Source organism: Ictalurus furcatus, chromosome 23 (assembly GCF_023375685.1).
Source record: "Ictalurus furcatus strain D&B chromosome 23, Billie_1.0, whole genome shotgun sequence".
Taxonomy (NCBI): Eukaryota; Metazoa; Chordata; class Actinopteri; order Siluriformes; family Ictaluridae; genus Ictalurus; species Ictalurus furcatus.
In genome coordinates, this window is record NC_071277.1 from 6230450 (window position 1) to 6248354 (window position 17905).

Sequence of the window (17905 nt, forward strand, 5' to 3'; positions counted from 1 at the left end):
ATAAAAATACTGACACCACTGGTGTAAGCCATGTAAGACTCAAGGCCCATTCAAATGTAATTACCAGGAATAGCCAACATCTTAAATAAAACTGGCCTATTCAGTATGTGCCTGCAAATCTTATTAAAAGAATAGCTCAAACTATGTTCTTTATCCATGCTGGCTTTTCCCCCCTAATGATATGTAGCTGTTTTCACGTCCTGCTTGCTTCAGGTCTTTTTTGCTCTCAGTCCTGCCTTCAGCAAGTGAAATGCAGCCCACTCAGGTTCAGATCGGGTAACTGACTCGGCCACTCACCCACTATAGATTAAACAGCCTCTAGTTGCGGCTGATGGACCGCAGTTTAACTCTGTAATCATCATTTTATTTCAATTACAGTGTGCTGGGGGAAAGAGCTGAGTGCATCCTGGTTTAATTACTTTTACATTACAGAACACTACACACTAATCAGGCTGCTTTAGCTAACATCACCTACACTTTACTAATTAGGAGATAGGCACAAGATATTATCTACACATGGACTTTCCTACATGTCAAGACGTTAAGTTTAGTCAAGATTATCAGGTCATAGCTATTTCCTGTGTTTGTCTTTGTTGGTTATATCAGTTTCAATATCAGTATCAAGTTCGCCTACAGAAAAGTCACACAAATCATGTGATGATTCACTTGTACATTTTTTATAAACACTTTACATGTTATGTTTCACACATTGTTCAAATGCACATTTTTCACAAAGACATGATTTCTTTTCACATGAATTTACATTCACGTGTTAGTTTTTCAAATGTAGGGTTTATGATTTGATTTTTCACATGTAGGAAAACATAAAAGTGTGTAGGACTCCAAAAACATCTTTGGACACACAATACCAATATTACATGAGTCCATACTTATGAGTTACACGTGATTCATTTTAACGTTACAATCCCACCAGCCATCAAACTTAAGTTTCTGACCCAACAGTGACATCTGGTGGTAGAATCACTAATCAGCCTAGATTCACTCAAAGTTTAAAGCATTGTACTAGTGACCCAGGACTGCCAAAGCCACTGTTGGGCTATTGAACAAAACCCTTAATTCTGCTCATCTTAGATTAGATAACATTAGATTAGATAAAATAACATTGGGTAATAATATATTCAGAATTATTTCTTTATTTATTTGTTTCATGTTCAATTATACTATTCATCCTTCGTATGAATATATTCAACCAGAGGGTTTGGTGGCTTAGTGATTAGCACGTTTGCCTCACTCCTCCAGGGTTTGAGGATTCGAATCCCGCCTCTGCCCGTGCTTTGGAGCTTTCCTCCAGGTACTCCAGTTTCCTCCCCGAGTCCAAAGACATATGTTGTAGACTGATTGTTATTTCTAAATTGTTTGAATGTGTGTGAGTGTGCTCTGTGATGGGTTGGCACTCTGTTCAGGGTGTCCCCTGCCTTGTACCTAGAGTTCCCTGGACTAGGCTCCAGGCTCCCCACGACCCTGTGTAGGATAAACGGTATACAAAATGGATGGATGGACTTGTTCCTGCTGGTTATATCTGGAGTCTATCCCAGGAACACTGGGCATGATGTAAGAATACACCCTGGATGTGATGCCAGTCCAACAATAGATTTAAACTTTATTAAAACAAGAAGTTTAATAATGCTGGGTTATGAATTCCACTACTCACTTTGAGAGCCTGATGTCTTAAAGAACCTTTAAGATGGTTAAGTGATTCAAGCATCATTAATGATATTAAAATATTAATCAGCCATTACAGTGGATATATTTTATGATATGAGTATTATTTGAATGATGATGCATTCGCTGTCATCTTTTAATACTCACTTAGGGCGGACACAGGCTCGCTGACGGGTAGGGGGTGTGGGGGTGGGGGGGGGGGCGGTTAGGAGTGTTACAGAGGGCATTAACAAATTTTTGCTACTATAGAGACACCCTAGAGTGCACTTTATCTCATTTCCTTGCATGTAGTGGAGCATATAGGGCACTGCATTTCATTTTCTCCACTCGAATGGCATCCATTAGGTCGTCATCACACATCCTTCACTGTAAAGGGCACCCAAGAGGACACTTAATCACGGTTTATCTACTGTACTGGCAGATAGAGCACTTTCATACCTTTCTTTTTCTTTTTTTTTTTTTTTTTGCTTGCATTTTACTGGAACTAAAATGAAAAGTGCTGATTGGAACAGAAAGTAATTGCTTTTTAAAGCCATAGGTAACAAAAATAGTTAAATATGTTATGTTAATTGTGTTTCCATTTCTAAACATGATAGAACCCTCAAACGTCTTTTTCTTCACCTGTGTGCAGCGTTTTGGATCATCTCTGACATTGACCTGATATAATCCAATCATACAGCGCCTTCTTTAATTTTCCGTTGATTTATATTTTGGATTGTTGTCTTGTTGCAGGATTCACCCACATGCTATGTTTAACTTGCTGGAATTCTTTTCCCGCAGACTACTTTACTTTCCCCCTTTCAAAAACAGTGGGTGATGCAAACTTTTGCACCCACATTTGGGCTTTACAAATAAACTCAGCAAAATTGGATCAAGAATCAGTTGTGGATAATAATGAACTAGCTTTCTTGGCAGAGACTTAGACTGAGACTTATATACTATATGATGCCACCACCACCATGCTTCACCACAGTAATGGTGTTCTTTTGGTGGTTTTTGCACCAAACATACATTTTGGAATTATTATACCGTTCAGAATTGGTCTCATCAGACCAGAGCACATTTTGCCACATGGTTTGGGGATGATTTCGTTTGGCTTGGATGTTTTTTTGTGAAAAAAGGGCTTCCATCTAGACACCCCACCCCAAAGCCCAGACATCTGAAGAATATGAGAGACTGTTGTCACATGCAGACAGTAATCACTTCTCAGATATTCCTGCAGCTCCTTTAATGTTACCGAAGGGCTCTTGGCAGCCTCCCGGGTAAGTTTTTGTCTTGTCCTTTTGTAAATTTTGGAGGGACGTCCAGTTCATGGTGAGGTCACTGTGGTGCTCTATTTTCTCCACTTATTGATGATAGCCTTCACGATGTTCTAAGATATATCTAATGTTCTGGAAATTCTTTTATACCCCTCTACTGATCGAGTCCTTTCAACAACTGAGATACCGTACATGATTTGTAAGCTCTTTGCAGACCATGGCCTCAGCAACTTCTTGAAACCAAGATGATGTGAAGAAAATCCTACAGAAACAGCTAATCTATATTTGGCGTTAATCCGAATAATTTCATTGATGACGGCTGTACGATAATTACTTTTGAACATGAAATTGAATGTGATTGGTTCATTCTGAACACAGCCACATCCCCAAGTATAAAAGGATGTACACACTTACACAAAACCTGCCATTTTTGGTGAAAACTCAGTACTTTTTGGTAAAATGGCTACCAGAATAGTAACCTAACCTTCTTGTCTTATAATATTAGTGTTATACAGTCATAAGTCTTTTTTTTTTTTTTTTAAATCATCCTAGATTGGGGGGGGGGGGGGGGGTATATTCAGGCCAAGAAAGACATTGATCAGAACAGCAGATCCCTGGAAGAACTATGGGTACTGGCGTCATTTCTGCCTATAAATAGTCTCTTCAGTTCCAGAAACCAAAAATGATCCGTGCTTAAGAGAGGATCGTCGTTGTGGTAAAAGCCACAGTTTTTATAACCTCCACGGTGCTTGATTACGCAGATGGAAAGATGCAGTGTGAGAAGGTTTCATTTTACCAGCAGTGAAAAAATATATATACACGTGACAATCAGGTTTAACAAAGGTTTAATTCACAACAGCTTCTTGGCTTTCCAGAAGCCAGAATTGTTTCAACACCTCCGATGGCTAAACCCCCCCAATCCCAACCCCCCCAGCATTTTATGCATTTCAGTATAACCAGTCCAGAGATCAACATATTTTAATTCAGCCATAAAATCAGATATTTTTCTGTTTCTAAAATGTAAAAAAATGGAGCGAGATGCCGAGTACAGACACAGAGCAGCACTTAGTTCTGATTGTAGGTTCACAATGGCCACGGTTTACTCTGATCTGCTAACGTCCCCGGCTGACGGTTTCAGAAAATCTTATGAACGTGTTCGTGTGCATGTGTATGCGTTATATGTAAACTAAATACAGCCGCGGAATGAACCAAAACCGTTCCCATTAGCCGGTTTCACCGTATAATCTCTCAAAACTGTGACCAAAAAAAAAAAAATGTGCTCAAGCAGGGTGTAAATACTGTAAACCTACATGTGTTGTGCAATAAGACAGAAAAACAAAAACACCTTCTATACAATGACTAATGCATAAAAATCTGAATGGTATTTTAAAAATAAGGGCAATGGAAAAAAAAATGTAGATGTTAGGACCGTAACCTCCCTCCTAACCTCGTCATCCAGGAATATTTGAGATATACTTGAGATAATATTGTAGATTCTTTCTGGTTGTTCTCTGCTCTCAGGTTAAAGCCTGGTGTCCTCCATGTACTGTTGAGATGGTCAGTCTTCGAGAAAGTGCATTAAACCTTTCACCATTCCACCGTGTGTTCTTTTATGTCCGAGTGCAACGGTTTCACCAACAGAACTTGCGATCTTTTAAAAAAATACATTACAGCTCGGTGGTGTTGGCGTTCTCCACTTGAAATTTACATAAAACCAACATTTAAGCTGCATTAAAGCTCTTGATCTCTAAATATATATATATAGGCATATCTTACAAAACACATAACACTGGTTTCTATTAAACGAAAGCACTGGTAAAAAATAAAATAATAAAACAATAAAATTGTGTTTCATAATGTGATATTTAGCCCGATCTGTGAGCTCCAGCACTTAAGTGTCTCTGAGCACAAATGGCTTCGGGGTCATTTTTTTTTCTTCTCAGAGCAATGTGCTGGAGGGGGAAATTGGGAGACCACTGCCTTCTGAGTCCTGAGAGTCATGGGGCATTTGGGCATGGAGCTTACGGAGATTTTGGAGAGGAGGTTGGGAGGGAGTCGTATCCTCTGCTTGGGATGTAAGCCTGGCTGGTAGGTAGATCTGGGCCTCAAAGATGTCTTCCTCTTCCTCAGTTTCTGTAAGATGTCCTCCTTTTTCTCCTCGTGCTCTACTGACATCTCGGCCCATGTCCAAGACGGAGCTGCTGAAGAGAAAATCGTGGCGTGTTTCGATCTCGGTGAGTCCATTCCCACTGAAGCTCAAGTCATCTCGGTCCAGCTCCTTTAGCAGGTTCTGAGGCCGCAAGTCTTCCCGGCGGTTTGACGCATGGTCTGAATATTTAGTAGGAAGGCCTTCTGGGAGATCATTGGCTGATTTTTGGGTCCACTGAGGAGTCAAAGGGGTCATGAGGGTAGGTTTTTGAGGTCCTTTAAAGGTCACTTGCTCAGCGACACCTGCACCACTAGCCTCCTCCAGACCCCCGGCCCCTGACCCCAGGTCTGCCCACGGCTCCAGCGTCTCAGTTCGGTTCGGATTCTTTAAATTGCTCAGCAGTGCAAACATACTATCTACATCCTTCGCAAAGTTGGCCCAGTCTTCCAGGCTGGGACTGTAGTCATGTCTGTGCTCAAACAGACTCTCGTTCAAGCTGTACAGTTGTGCCAGTCCTTGCCAGTTGGCGTCCTCGGTGAAATTGGGCAGCTTAAGATCGGCGCCTGTCCCATGTAGGCTGTGTGCTGGAGGGAGGGAAGGAGAAAACGGTCAGCCAAGTCTGAGAGAGAGAAGAAGAAGCTCTTTGGAGCACAAGTTTGCATGGTGTCTAAAGCATGCAGCCATGCATGGCCTCGAAAAATTATAATGGAGCGAATAAATTAGTGCAGAATAACATGATGGCAACACTTTGCTTAAAAAGACACTACCATCTAAAGCAATAAGCACTGAAAGGCATCAAACTGGCAGATAAACAGAAGTTCTCGATGGCCTGAACACAAGGATGGATAAAATCCCTATAAATTGAGGATTGTCAAAAAAAAAAAAACAACACACAACAAAATGTATTTAAAAAAAAATGTCTTTTTTTTTGTTTCTGGGAGCTTGAAAAGAGAAATCCAGGTAACCTGGAATGAATGAAACAGGGAAAAGTCCCCACAAATATACACAGAAGAATGCAAGAAAATGGAAATCTGCAAGTCAGTGTATTAGGAAAAGGTGGAGCAAGCATTCCCAAAGCAGATCAGGCAATATCGCCACGCCGTATCCTCGCTCAACGGTATCTAGGTTCTGGCGTGTAAGCGGTATACATGACTAGGTGGGATGAATATGGAGAGGGTGTTTCAGACTCTTTCAGACTCACAGGGATGAAAGGCTTGGCCTCCTCAACTTTGGCTAATTTCGATGCTGCTGTTGCCTGGTAAGCAGGTAAAGCCAAAAACACAGTCGGTCAAGAGGTCACGAGTGGCAGAAAGAATTTTAAAAAGTGAAAACAAAAAGAATAGTGAGCGACAAGAGGACCTACATCAAATACAGAATGTTAAATGAAATGCTGGATTCAATGGTGTATAACGATTGGTTTCAGTTTCAGCCTTTTTTTTTTTTTTAAATCGATTCTTTTTGCGGCATCGTATTTAAGAGAATACGTAGTACAAGATTATTTACAGGTTAAAGATACGAAATGCTCGTCACTGGTGTCATAACTTCAAGGGTACCTCTTTTCTATCTTTACTTAGAGGAACATACATCATTAAGGCATATAATTGTATTTTAAAGATGAACCATTGCATGTATATTTACATTGTTTCCATGACGACGCACTGAAATATACTTGTACTGAAACTTATAGGGAGCTAAGAAGACAAATTTAACTTACAGACTTTAAATACTGTGTCCCATAGAATCTTGGAAGAAAACCTTTCTAATTTCTAACAGGTTTTTTTTTTTTTAAAACTACATATAAGTTACACAGTTATAAAAGTCCACCCGTTCTCAATGGCTGAAGATCTGCAGCAATATTTGTTCAAGTAGCTTTACTGACGAGGTTGAATTCTCGACCGAGCTTCCTTCAGAGCGTCCTCGCTGCCATACGAGACATCAATATTATTCATTTCATTGCTGATTTATAAAACAAACTGGAATTAACCGCTTGAATTAATGTAATTAGCACAAATCCCAGCATGCGCGCACACACACACGTTTAGCTCGATGCGATGTGGATTAGTGGAAATGAGCTGGCCCATGCAGTTATATGGAAACAAGGCATGGATGAAATATATATATATAAAAAAAAAATGTAAAAAAAAAACAAAAGAGAGTGGATACCTGTGTGGATCATAGCTTCCTCCATCTTTACTCCCTGATCAGGAAAATAAGAGCAGTTGAATGTTAATGTGGATGGGGGGGAAGGGAAAAAAAAGAAGAAGAAAACGTTAAGAGACATTGATGCTGTAGTTCTGCATGCGCAGCATCGAACCCTTAAAGAGAAATCCTGTTAGATAAGAAGAGTCCTAACTGATGAAAAAGGTTACAGGGTAAATGTCTCTATACATTTATGATGCAAGAAAATGTGAGACTAGTTTTAAGCTTAACACACTTAAAATACACCGTTTACACGATTCTCCACTCACGCCAGACGTAATCGATTAAATGAATCTGCTAATTTAGCTCTGCACAGAGATACGTCGTCACAGCTTTGTTAAGCCATTGAAATCAAGTGTAAATTTAAATAAAAGTATAAATAAACGCTGTGTCCTAAGCACATCAGCAGGTCTGTTTAAAACTACTGGGAAAAACTGGAGGCAGGTATTCACAGAAAAGATTTGAAAGAAGTCTCGTAGCTCGAAATAAACGCCACACTGTAAAACCGGATAGGTTCACTTAACTCAAAAAATCTGAGGAAACTAATTACCTCAACATTTTTAAGTTGAGTTAACTTAAATATAACAAAAATTTCACTCAAATTTGTTATATTTAAGTGTATTTGGCTTAAAGAAATTGATTTATCAACTTAAAAATGTTGAGGTAATTAGTGTCCTCAGATTTTTTGAGTTAAATGAACTTATCCGGTTTTACAGTGCAGCACTAGATATCTCCTGGCTGTTCGACTACATTTCGGATAAGTGTAAAATCCTGCAAACTTATAGTTCCTGCTAAACCCTTATTATATCGACTTTATACCACAGCACTGCTGAATTTGGGATTCTGAATGGCCAGAAGGTATTTATTAACGGTCTATAACGGCAGATATGACGGAAGTTCTGGCTGTAATTCAAATCACAGCTTTATATTAATGCGCTTGTTCGAATGTGTTATCATTTTCTATAGCAACAACTCAATGACTTGTATTGCAAAATAGAATAAAAAATATTTTAAGAAGTGTTATTTAACAATGAAAAATCATTTTATATGGAAGGGTTGTTTTTTTTTTTTGGCGCAATTGCAAAAGTTAGTTGTCTTGGGGTCAGAAAGTGTCCAAAACCATCATCCAAAGTCACCTACATCACCACAAGTTGTTTGGAAGGGTTTCAAGAAAAAAGCCTCTACCCTCATCCAAAAACAAACTCGAACGTGTTCAGATTCCCAGACACTACTGGACCTTCAAATGGGATCGGGTTCTATGGTCAGATGAAACCAAAATAGAGCTTTTTGGGAATAAACACCAGAGGTGGTTTTGGTGCACACAGAGAGGTAGACTTATGGAAAAGTACCTCATGCCCACAGTTAAACATGGTGGTGGCTCTTTAAAATTTTGGGGCTGTTTTTCTGCCAGAGGACCTGCACATTTTGTTAGGATACATGGCATCATTGACCATCTCTGCCAGAAAGCTTAAAATGCGCCATAGGTGGATCGTCATGCAGGACAATGATCCAAATCATATATCAAAAAGTTTCTGTATGGAGGAATGGTCTCAGATCCCTTTCCATGTATTCTCCAACCTCATCAGGCATTATAGGAGAAGACTCAGAGCTGTTATCTTGGCAAAGTGAGGTAGCACAAAATATTGCCTAAAAGGGTGCCAATAATTAAAGCTATATATTTTTTGGATAAACCTGTGTTTTGTTTGCAATTGTTTGATATCCATGAGAGCCGAATAGTTTTGTGAATGTACAAAAAAATCAAAAAGGTTCAACAATAAAGAATTTTTCACAGCCTTCTTTGCTCATCTTTACCAAGGGTGCCAATATTTGTGGAGGGCACTGTAAATACTCAACACTTAAAATGATTGGTTTAACCCAAATCAATTCCAGAGTATTAGATTGTGAATCACTGAAATACTTGGTGGTGATGTAGAAAGATTTGCAAAATAGTGACTGCCATCAGGATACAAAAAAGCACTTTATTTCCACTGTCAGAATAAATACAGTAGAAGAAGGAGGTAGGGTCAGGTCGAGCTCTTTATAAATATATTCCTTTGAATGGTTTAAACATATAGGAATTTTGAACAGGCCTCAAAAAGTGATGAAAGGGGACAAAATTGTTATTATTATTACTACTACTATTTCACTCCAGATATGACCACTGGCTGCACATCTGGAAAGAGAGACAAATGTAAAACATGGCTTTCCAGCACTCTGCTTCCTAGGGGAATAAACTGGGAATTATTAAAGAAGGCTGTGTACAGATGGAAAGAAGAACATGGTGTCAGAACCCACAAGTACACACAGATATACGGTCAGGTTGTCATGCATCATGCAGTACACAGAAATGGTGCACAAGTAAAACATGCTGGAACATATATGAGCATGATGATATTCTTCACAAGATCTTTGTTGTGATGGTCCAGCATGTTTTTAAAGCTAGCAGATGAGCGGCCAAAAGCGAAAAAGGACCGATATGGTACCTGTGTCGATGCTTTTGGGTCTGGGGTTGCACTGCTTGTGGCCCTGGCAGCTCCGCAACTCCATCAGATGCAGATGGAGCTGGTTCAGGACGTCTTGGTCCACCGTGTAAACCGCATTGCTCAACTGCGAACACACGAGCGTCCTCTCAGTCAGGGTTATATTCACAACTGTATATAAAGCATGTCAAAACGATCTGCCACCATATTAGGAAAATCCTGGGAAAAAACAAAACAAAACAAAACTGTGCCTATATGCATCTGTGGCAGAGCACCAAAACATAATTATACCTCAGAGAGAGATATGGGGAGAGATATGGGGGGAGGGAGAGAGATATGGGGAGAGAGAGAGAGAGAGATATGGGGAGAGAAAGAGAGATATGGGGGGAGAGAGAGAGAGAGCGAGAGATATGGGGAGAGAGAGAGAGATATGGGGGGAGAGAGAGAGAGAGAGAGTGTGTTGGGGAGAGAGAGAGAGAGAGAGAGAGATATGGGGAGAGAGAGAGAGATATGGGGGGAGAGAGAGTTGGGGAGAGAGAGAGAGAGATATGGGGGGAGAGAGAGAGAGAGAGAGAGAGAGAGAGAGAGAGTGTGTTGGGGAGAGAGAGAGAGAGAGAGAGATGGGGAGAGAGAGAGGGATATGGGGGGAGAGAGACAGAGAGTTGGGGAGGGAGAGTGTTAGATTTCCATGTATCTCAGGAATCTCCAAATCTCAGGTTGGGTCTTCCAGATCTCAGTCAGCCCTTTCAGCCTATTCTACACTTATTAACTATGAACTTTTAGTTCTGTGCTGCTATGAGCTAGAAAGTGTGGTTTACCGCAGAGTTCAGGCACCTGGAGAGTCCGAATGAACACACACACACACACACTGACACATACGAATGTTCACAGAGACTTCCGGTTTATTCATTCAAAACAGAAGTATTTATATACATTGATAACGGCAGTGCGTGGACGTTTTCTACTGGTGCAGGTGCCGGCCAGATAGACAAAACAAAACACACAGCACACTATGAAAATAAGTCTTTTCAAGACACAGAAAATACATGTGCCCGCTATAAGAAAAATGGTAGCTGATCAGCTTATTTAAAGAGGTAATTAAATGAATAAAAGGTAATTAAATGAATACATTTCATTATAGGTATTTGATAGCAGTTCATAATATAAGAGTACATGATATAAGAGAATTTCCTTTCAGAGAGAGAGCTGATCTACGTGTCTCTTCATGGGTCATTGTGATGCATTTAAAAACTTTATTACACTAACCACAAAGTAATTTCTCTAAGAAAACTTGGATCGAAAACCTCCGTTTCTAACGGACCTGCATTTATGAAATGATGCTCACTCCTATCCCTAATTACTATTAATAAGGTTATTTATTATTGAAAATGGTGCATGGTATTTTCTTGATTAAACAATAAAGAAATCTTATTTCTGTCTTCACAGTAAAAAAAAAAAAAAAAAATTACAATCAATAGACTAGATTTTCATTGGATTTTTTCCCCCTGTAAAGTATTTAATAAAACAGTTTTTACATATTTAATAAAAATGATCGCTGTGACTGACTCACCTGGTAAGGGTCACTGTTCAGATCGAAGTACTCCAGGAATCCAGTCGCAAACTCGCAGAAGAGTGTGTTGTGGGTTTCATTGATGGTCCTCAGACACCAGTACGTGTTGTTATTGGAGCTGGTGCACGCACAGAAACCTCCCACTGTACAAACAAATCCAAATTCGATTAAGCCTGCCGAACATCGTATACTGGAAGGAAACGGACTGATTAAGAGTGCTGTGACTCCTTAAAAGCATTCAAATACGAGGGCATTATTTCCGTACGGTTCCAGAAGGGGGCGGTCTGCCAGTGGTCGTTGTTATGGGTGAAGCAGGTGAGACCAGGCAGGCTACAGTCGTCTCCTTTCCTCTGCCTCTTCCTCTCTTTCCTCTCTTTCTTCCTTCGTCGGATCTCGTTATAGAGCTGAGTCTTACTGTCCAACTCCTGCACGGTTTCTCTGCAGAACACACACACACATCTAGATCTTTATCTTCGTGAACGTCTCTGCAACATCCAAGACCCTCCTGAGGAAACATCTGGCTTCCAGACAGGAACGATTATCGTGTAGGTTTGCGTTTCGGCTCATAACATCAAGCATAACTGTTTTAGTTGAAAACGTGAAAACGTGAAAACAATTACTACACTCAGCATAAAATCTTAGTAGTTTGTACGCGTCGCTAACTAACTAACGTCCGTTCTCGCTACCAACGTTCCCGATTATTTTAATGAAAAGAAAGATGCTGCTTGAACATTTTCAATAATTTAGAACTCTGCCATATTTCTGTGACCTGTGGGACAGAAATTTAAAAGGCTAAAACGATTTCCGTGATCGTTTCAGACTTAAGTAGCTCATTTCGGGTAAATATAATCAATTTTGTCAAGATTTTCAACCAGTAAAGCACACGATCAGCGTCGCCATCTCGATGTCATGTGGCAGTGGCTTGGGGTGACAGAAACAAGAAGAAACATATTCTACTCAAATAAAAAAATACATCATGTCCATCCATGATAAACATTTAGTTAGTAAACTGTTCCTGTAAATTGTTTACTTCTATGCGAGCGACATTGTTCACATACTCACTTGCGTACCTTATGTACCGCTAGAGGATTAAAAGTGGCATCCACTAGATGGCACTCCAGAGCCAAAGCACATCAGTGTGTCTGGTTTCACAACCGAACTGTTCATCAACTCCAGGCACAGTAAAATTAAACAGACTGACGAGCTCCATTTCTCCCTCACTGTACATGCAAAAAATTTACTAATCTAGAAAATCCAGAAGTTCCAGTACTCAAAGCAGACCTTATGGTAGGTTTAAAAGGTTTTTGAAATAACTAATACGAAAACCGTCATTTTTAGTACTCAATAAAGATCTAGAGTAGTACATAAGTATTCGCGAATCGAGATGAAATTTTAGTTTCAGCTTGTTTATTCAGTTTTGGACCCAGAATCACAGTGTTATACTGCCGCCACTGTTTATGTTGGGTATTGCACCATGAGGACACACTGCGTCAATTTCTGATATGTGATCTGGCAGCCATCTTGTATATGTGTACAAGCCGTTAACACCACGTATAAATCAGCCTTTACAGGCAAAGCAAAAAACATCTTCAACACCGAGTTGGGGATTCATACAACATGAAAGAAATCCGGCAGCATGTTAACCCACAACACACAAGACACCTTTAGATTTAGTGCAACACTGAGCCAGTATTGTTTACCGAGACTGATGGGGACACAGACACCGCACACATACAACACAGAGGCAGGAAAGAGACTCACTTAAAGGGATGGAGACGGTCATTTCTGCTCTTCACCCTCTCCGGTTTGTTTCTGTCCTCTTTCTCTTTGCTAAAGAAGCTGTGTTTAATAGAGAGAGAGAGAACAACGAGTGAAATCTGGCTACAGACCCAACCGTCTTTAGCCAAACAAAAGCCTCAGCACTAATCACTGGATGGCAACGATTCAGCAACGTCTCGATGAACGTTAACGACTGTAAATATAGCCTTACATCTTTCATAAAAGCTCTGCCTTAAATCACACATCACAATCTTAGCTAACTAGCTAACGATAGCCAAGTCAGCTAGCAGTGTAATTTAGCCAGCTAGCTAAATTTAGCCGAGTCAACTCCTGGGTAATATTTGCTAGCTAGCTAACAACTTTAGCCAAGTTATGTAATATTACCAAGTAATATTAACTACCAGACATGACTAATGTTAGCTAGCTAATGGTGCATTCATGACCAGGTTCCGAGCTCCAAGTAAGAAAAGTCCAAGTTCCAGGTTGGAAAATCCCATATGATCGGACTCCTAACCAATTCCCACTCGAAAAGACCGTTTGTCTTCTTAGAGTTGGAATTCTCAGAGAAACCCTAGTACGTTTTAGACTTTTTAAAGTGTTTGCTCGTCAGCGCGGTACGTTTTCACTAATGAAAAGCAATACACAGTTTGTGCTTTGCATTTCATATTATTTCCCGCGGGACTGCTTTTCGCAATTGTTTTTGCTGTGTTTAACAGCTATTTGAGAGGTTTTTTTTTTTACATCCATGTGAAAGACGAACAAAAAAAAGTGGCCATCATTTATTATTATTTTTTAAGAGATTTTAAAATATTTTTTAAATAGAGCGTTCAGGGTCAGAAGATACAGTCGGTCACGAGTGAAGCACTAGCTTAGCAGACAAGTTAGCTAGCTGACTAAAGTATTGGCGAGAAAGCTATTATTTTATACGATTATCTATTTTATAATAACTTTTATTGCCAATTTACTTCTGCTCAAACAGGGGCTTCTATTGCGCAACAAAGCGGCTTCGACTGGCCGGTCTGTGGATTCGCGGCTAAATACCACTGGACAGGCCTTGAGCACATGGACAAGAGATTAAAATGCAAGGAAAGCCAGTTCAGATGAAATGCATTTAATAATAACCCCCATCATTTTAACATTATTACTACACGTCTATATGTTACGACCAGTATAATGTTCCCAGGAGTCAAGTCTGAGATAAAAAATAAAAAAGCGATTAACCAGAGTAACGCGGGTCTCAGAGCGGAATATAAAAACGAGCTCAGAGTCAGAACAGAGCCGTCTCTCCCACAACTATTATTGCACTTGAAAGCCATTACTCCCATATGTGCTTTTAAGAAGAAGTGCACCGCTGCTCTTGGATCTGCAGTTTGAAAAATGATCCGTCGCCATCAGTCAGAGGCGGAAAGTGCACTCGAGAGGATTGGAGGCGGCGTGACGGCCAATCACTCAACAAACGGCAATGAATCGGCTGTCGTGGCAAATAGTGACTTAACCGCTCGGAGGAAACAACCCACAGCAGCATGGAGCGGAAGGGGAATTCTCAAAAGGCACAGAGTCATGGTATTCCTAACGCTCCATCAGCACCCGTCTCGTACGGCCGCTCTGAATTCCAGTTAGCACTCGGCGGGACTTGTACGTGAAGAGTGACGGATTATTGACGTTGGCTCGGAAAAGGAACTGAAAGGAGGTAGAGAGTGTAATTAGGACGAACCTTTTCTTTCCACAGTCGCACTCGTCTGGCTTTCTGCTCTTCAGGTGGCCGCGGACTTCTCGTAACTTTTTCATCTTATCCTGGAGCTGCTCGATCTGTGAGAATTTAAAAGAGAGAGAGAGAGAGAGAGAGAGAGAGAGAGAGAGAGAGAGAGAGAGAACCCTGTTTTGCTCTGTACAGCCAATTCTGCTACTATTATAGCAACATTTGAAAGGAGATGGATTCAGACCCTAGCTTTATTCCCAACATTAAGTCCTACTCCAGCAGCGGCCTCTCGCTGTCAGTCATTAAGACGGACAAGATGAAGTGAAACCTCTTTGGACTCTACACGATTGCTACTGCATGCTCGTACTAATCTGCTGCTGCGGAATGTCATTGTGGACGTTAAATTCACACGAGTTTAAGCAGAGGATCTCAGCCTGTAACTGCTTACCTCCTGGTCAACAAAACTCTTGTGATCCTTCCAGGCTTTGGAAGACTGGTAGATCTCTCTCTCACAGCGCACGGTGTCATTCAGCAGGATGTAGCACCTGGTAGACAGCGTTCCAGCAATTAGTGAGAGGAACAGAAACGTTATACGTTTACATAACGTACAGCAAGTACATTTCACCTGCTAACATTTTACTACTATACAGAATACAAAATCTTTTCTTTCTATCCATCTCTCCCTCATATACATACATATATAAACACGCATGCATACATATTTACACACACATCTCTCTAGTTCGCGCTCGCTCTCTCTAGCTCACTCTAGCTCTCTCTCACTCTAGCACTCTCACTCTAGCACTCTCGCGCTCTCTCTCACTCTAGCGCCCTCTCTCTCACTCTAGCGCCCTCTCTTATTCTAGCGCTCTCACTCTAGCGCTCACTCTCACTCTAGCACTCTCACTCTAGCACTCTCGCGCTCTCTCTCTCACTCTAGCGCCCTCTCTCTCACTCTAGCGCCCTCTCTCTCACTCTAGCGCCCTCTCTTATTCTAGCGCTCTCACTCTAGCGCTCACTCTCACTCTAGCGCTCTCACTCTCTCTAGCGCTCTCACTCTCACTCTAGCTCTCTCTCTCACTCTAGCGCTCTCTCTCTCACTCTAGCGCCCTCTCTTATTCTAGCGCTCTCACTCTAGCGCTCACTCTCACTCTAGCACTCTCACTCTAGCACTCTCGCGCTCTCTCTCTCACTCTAGCGCCCTCTCTCTCACTCTAGCGCCCTCTCTCTCACTCTAGCGCCCTCTCTTATTCTAGCGCTCTCACTCTAGCGCTCTCACTCTCACTCTAGCGCTCTCACTCTCTCTAGCGCTCTCTCTCTCACTCTAGCTCTCTCTCTCACTCTAGCGCTCTCTCTCTCACTCTAGCGCTCTCTCTCTCACTCACTCTAGCTCTCTCACTCACTCTAGCGCACTCTCTCTCACTCTAGCTCTCGCTCTCTCACTCTAGCCTCTCGCTCTCTCACTCTAGCCTCTCGCTCTCTCACTCTAGCGCTCTCGCGCTCTCTCTCTAGCTCACTCTAGCTCTCTCTCACTCTAGCACTCTCACTCTAGCACTCTCGCGCTCTCTCTCACTCTAGCGCCCTCTCTCTCACTCTAGCGCCCTCTCTTATTCTAGCGCTCTCACTCTAGCGCTCACTCTCACTCTAGCACTCTCACTCTAGCACTCTCGCGCTCTCTCTCTCACTCTAGCGCCCTCTCTCTCACTCTAGCGCCCTCTCTCTCACTCTAGCGCCCTCTCTTATTCTAGCGCTCTCACTCTAGCGCTCACTCTCACTCTAGCGCTCTCACTCTCTCTAGCGCTCTCACTCTCACTCTAGCTCTCTCTCTCACTCTAGCGCTCTCTCTCTCACTCTAGCGCCCTCTCTTATTCTAGCGCTCTCACTCTAGCGCTCACTCTCACTCTAGCACTCTCACTCTAGCACTCTCGCGCTCTCTCTCTCACTCTAGCGCCCTCTCTCTCACTCTAGCGCCCTCTCTCTCACTCTAGCGCCCTCTCTTATTCTAGCGCTCTCACTCTAGCGCTCTCACTCTCACTCTAGCGCTCTCACTCTCTCTAGCGCTCTCTCTCTCACTCTAGCTCTCTCTCTCACTCTAGCGCTCTCTCTCTCACTCTAGCGCTCTCTCTCTCACTCACTCTAGCTCTCTCACTCACTCTAGCGCACTCTCTCTCACTCTAGCTCTCGCTCTCTCACTCTAGCCTCTCGCTCTCTCACTCTAGCCTCTCGCTCTCTCACTCTAGCGCTCTCGCGCTCTCTCACTAGCACGCTCTCACTCTCTAGCACTCTCACTCTCTCTAGCGCTCTCACTCTCTCTAGCGCTCTCACTCACTCTCGCACTCTAGCTCTCTCTAGCACGCACTCTCACTCTAGCGCGCGCACTCTCACTCTAGCGCGCGCACTCTCACTCTAGCGCGCGCACTCTCACTCTAGCGCGCGCACTCTCTCTAGCCTCCCGCTCTCACTCTAGCGCTCTCACTCTCTCACTCTAGCGCTCTCTCTCTCTCACTCTAGCGCTCTCACTCTCTAGCGCTCTCACTCTCTCTCGCGCTCTCACTCTCTCTCGCGCTCTCACTCTCTCTCGCGCTCTCACTCTCTCTCTAGCGCGCGCACTCTCACTCTAGCGCACTCTCTCTAGCCTCCCGCTCTCACTCTCTCGCTCTCTCTCTCTCTCTCACTCTAGCGCGCTCTCTCTCTCTCACTCTAGCGCTCTCTCTCTCTCTCTCTAGCGCTCTCTCTCTCTCTCACTCTAGCGCTCTCTCTCTCTCTCACTCTAGCGCGCTCTCTCTCACTCTAGCGCTCTCTCTCTCTCTCTCTCTCACTCTAGCGCTCTCTCTCTCTCTCTCTCTCACTCTAGCGCTCTCTCTCTCTCACTCTAGCACTCTCTCTCTCTCTCTCTAGCGCTGTAGCGCTCTCTCTCTCTCACTCTAGCGCTCTCTCTCTCTATATGATACCCTGAGTAGTACAGATCACTGTCAGAGATGTTAAAGCCCTCAGGTGACTAACATTTTGAAACAAATTTTAGTCTTTAATTTAGTCAGATCTGATTCCCACCCACTAACTAAATCTCATAGAGTAAAACTTTAGACA

At 42.3% G+C, this 17905-nt stretch overlaps 1 protein-coding gene across 3 annotated transcripts in view; it reads right to left on the minus strand.

The window, feature by feature from the left end:
- Positions 1 to 3562: 3562 nt before the first annotated feature.
- sulf1 (sulfatase 1) overlaps positions 3563 to 17905 on the minus strand; it is a 49179-nt gene continuing 34836 nt past the window's right edge. Inside the window, exons 13-21 of one of the 3 annotated variants that reach the window (XM_053611594.1) lie at positions 15267 to 15363; positions 14834 to 14928; positions 13102 to 13179; positions 11606 to 11778; positions 11341 to 11483; positions 9774 to 9897; positions 7255 to 7288; positions 6293 to 6346; positions 5586 to 5675 (exon numbers count right to left, since the gene is read on the minus strand). In XM_053611594.1, the coding sequence (XP_053467569.1) occupies positions 6325 to 6346; positions 7255 to 7288; positions 9774 to 9897; positions 11341 to 11483; positions 11606 to 11778; positions 13102 to 13179; positions 14834 to 14928; positions 15267 to 15363 (766 nt within the window). In that variant the 3' untranslated portion in view covers positions 5586 to 5675; positions 6293 to 6324. Of the gene's footprint in view, positions 5676 to 6292; positions 6347 to 7254; positions 7289 to 9773; positions 9898 to 11340; positions 11484 to 11605; positions 11779 to 13101; positions 13180 to 14833; positions 14929 to 15266; positions 15364 to 17905 lie in introns of all 3 variants that reach the window. The other 2 variants (XM_053611593.1, XM_053611595.1) reach the window with 2 other exon arrangements.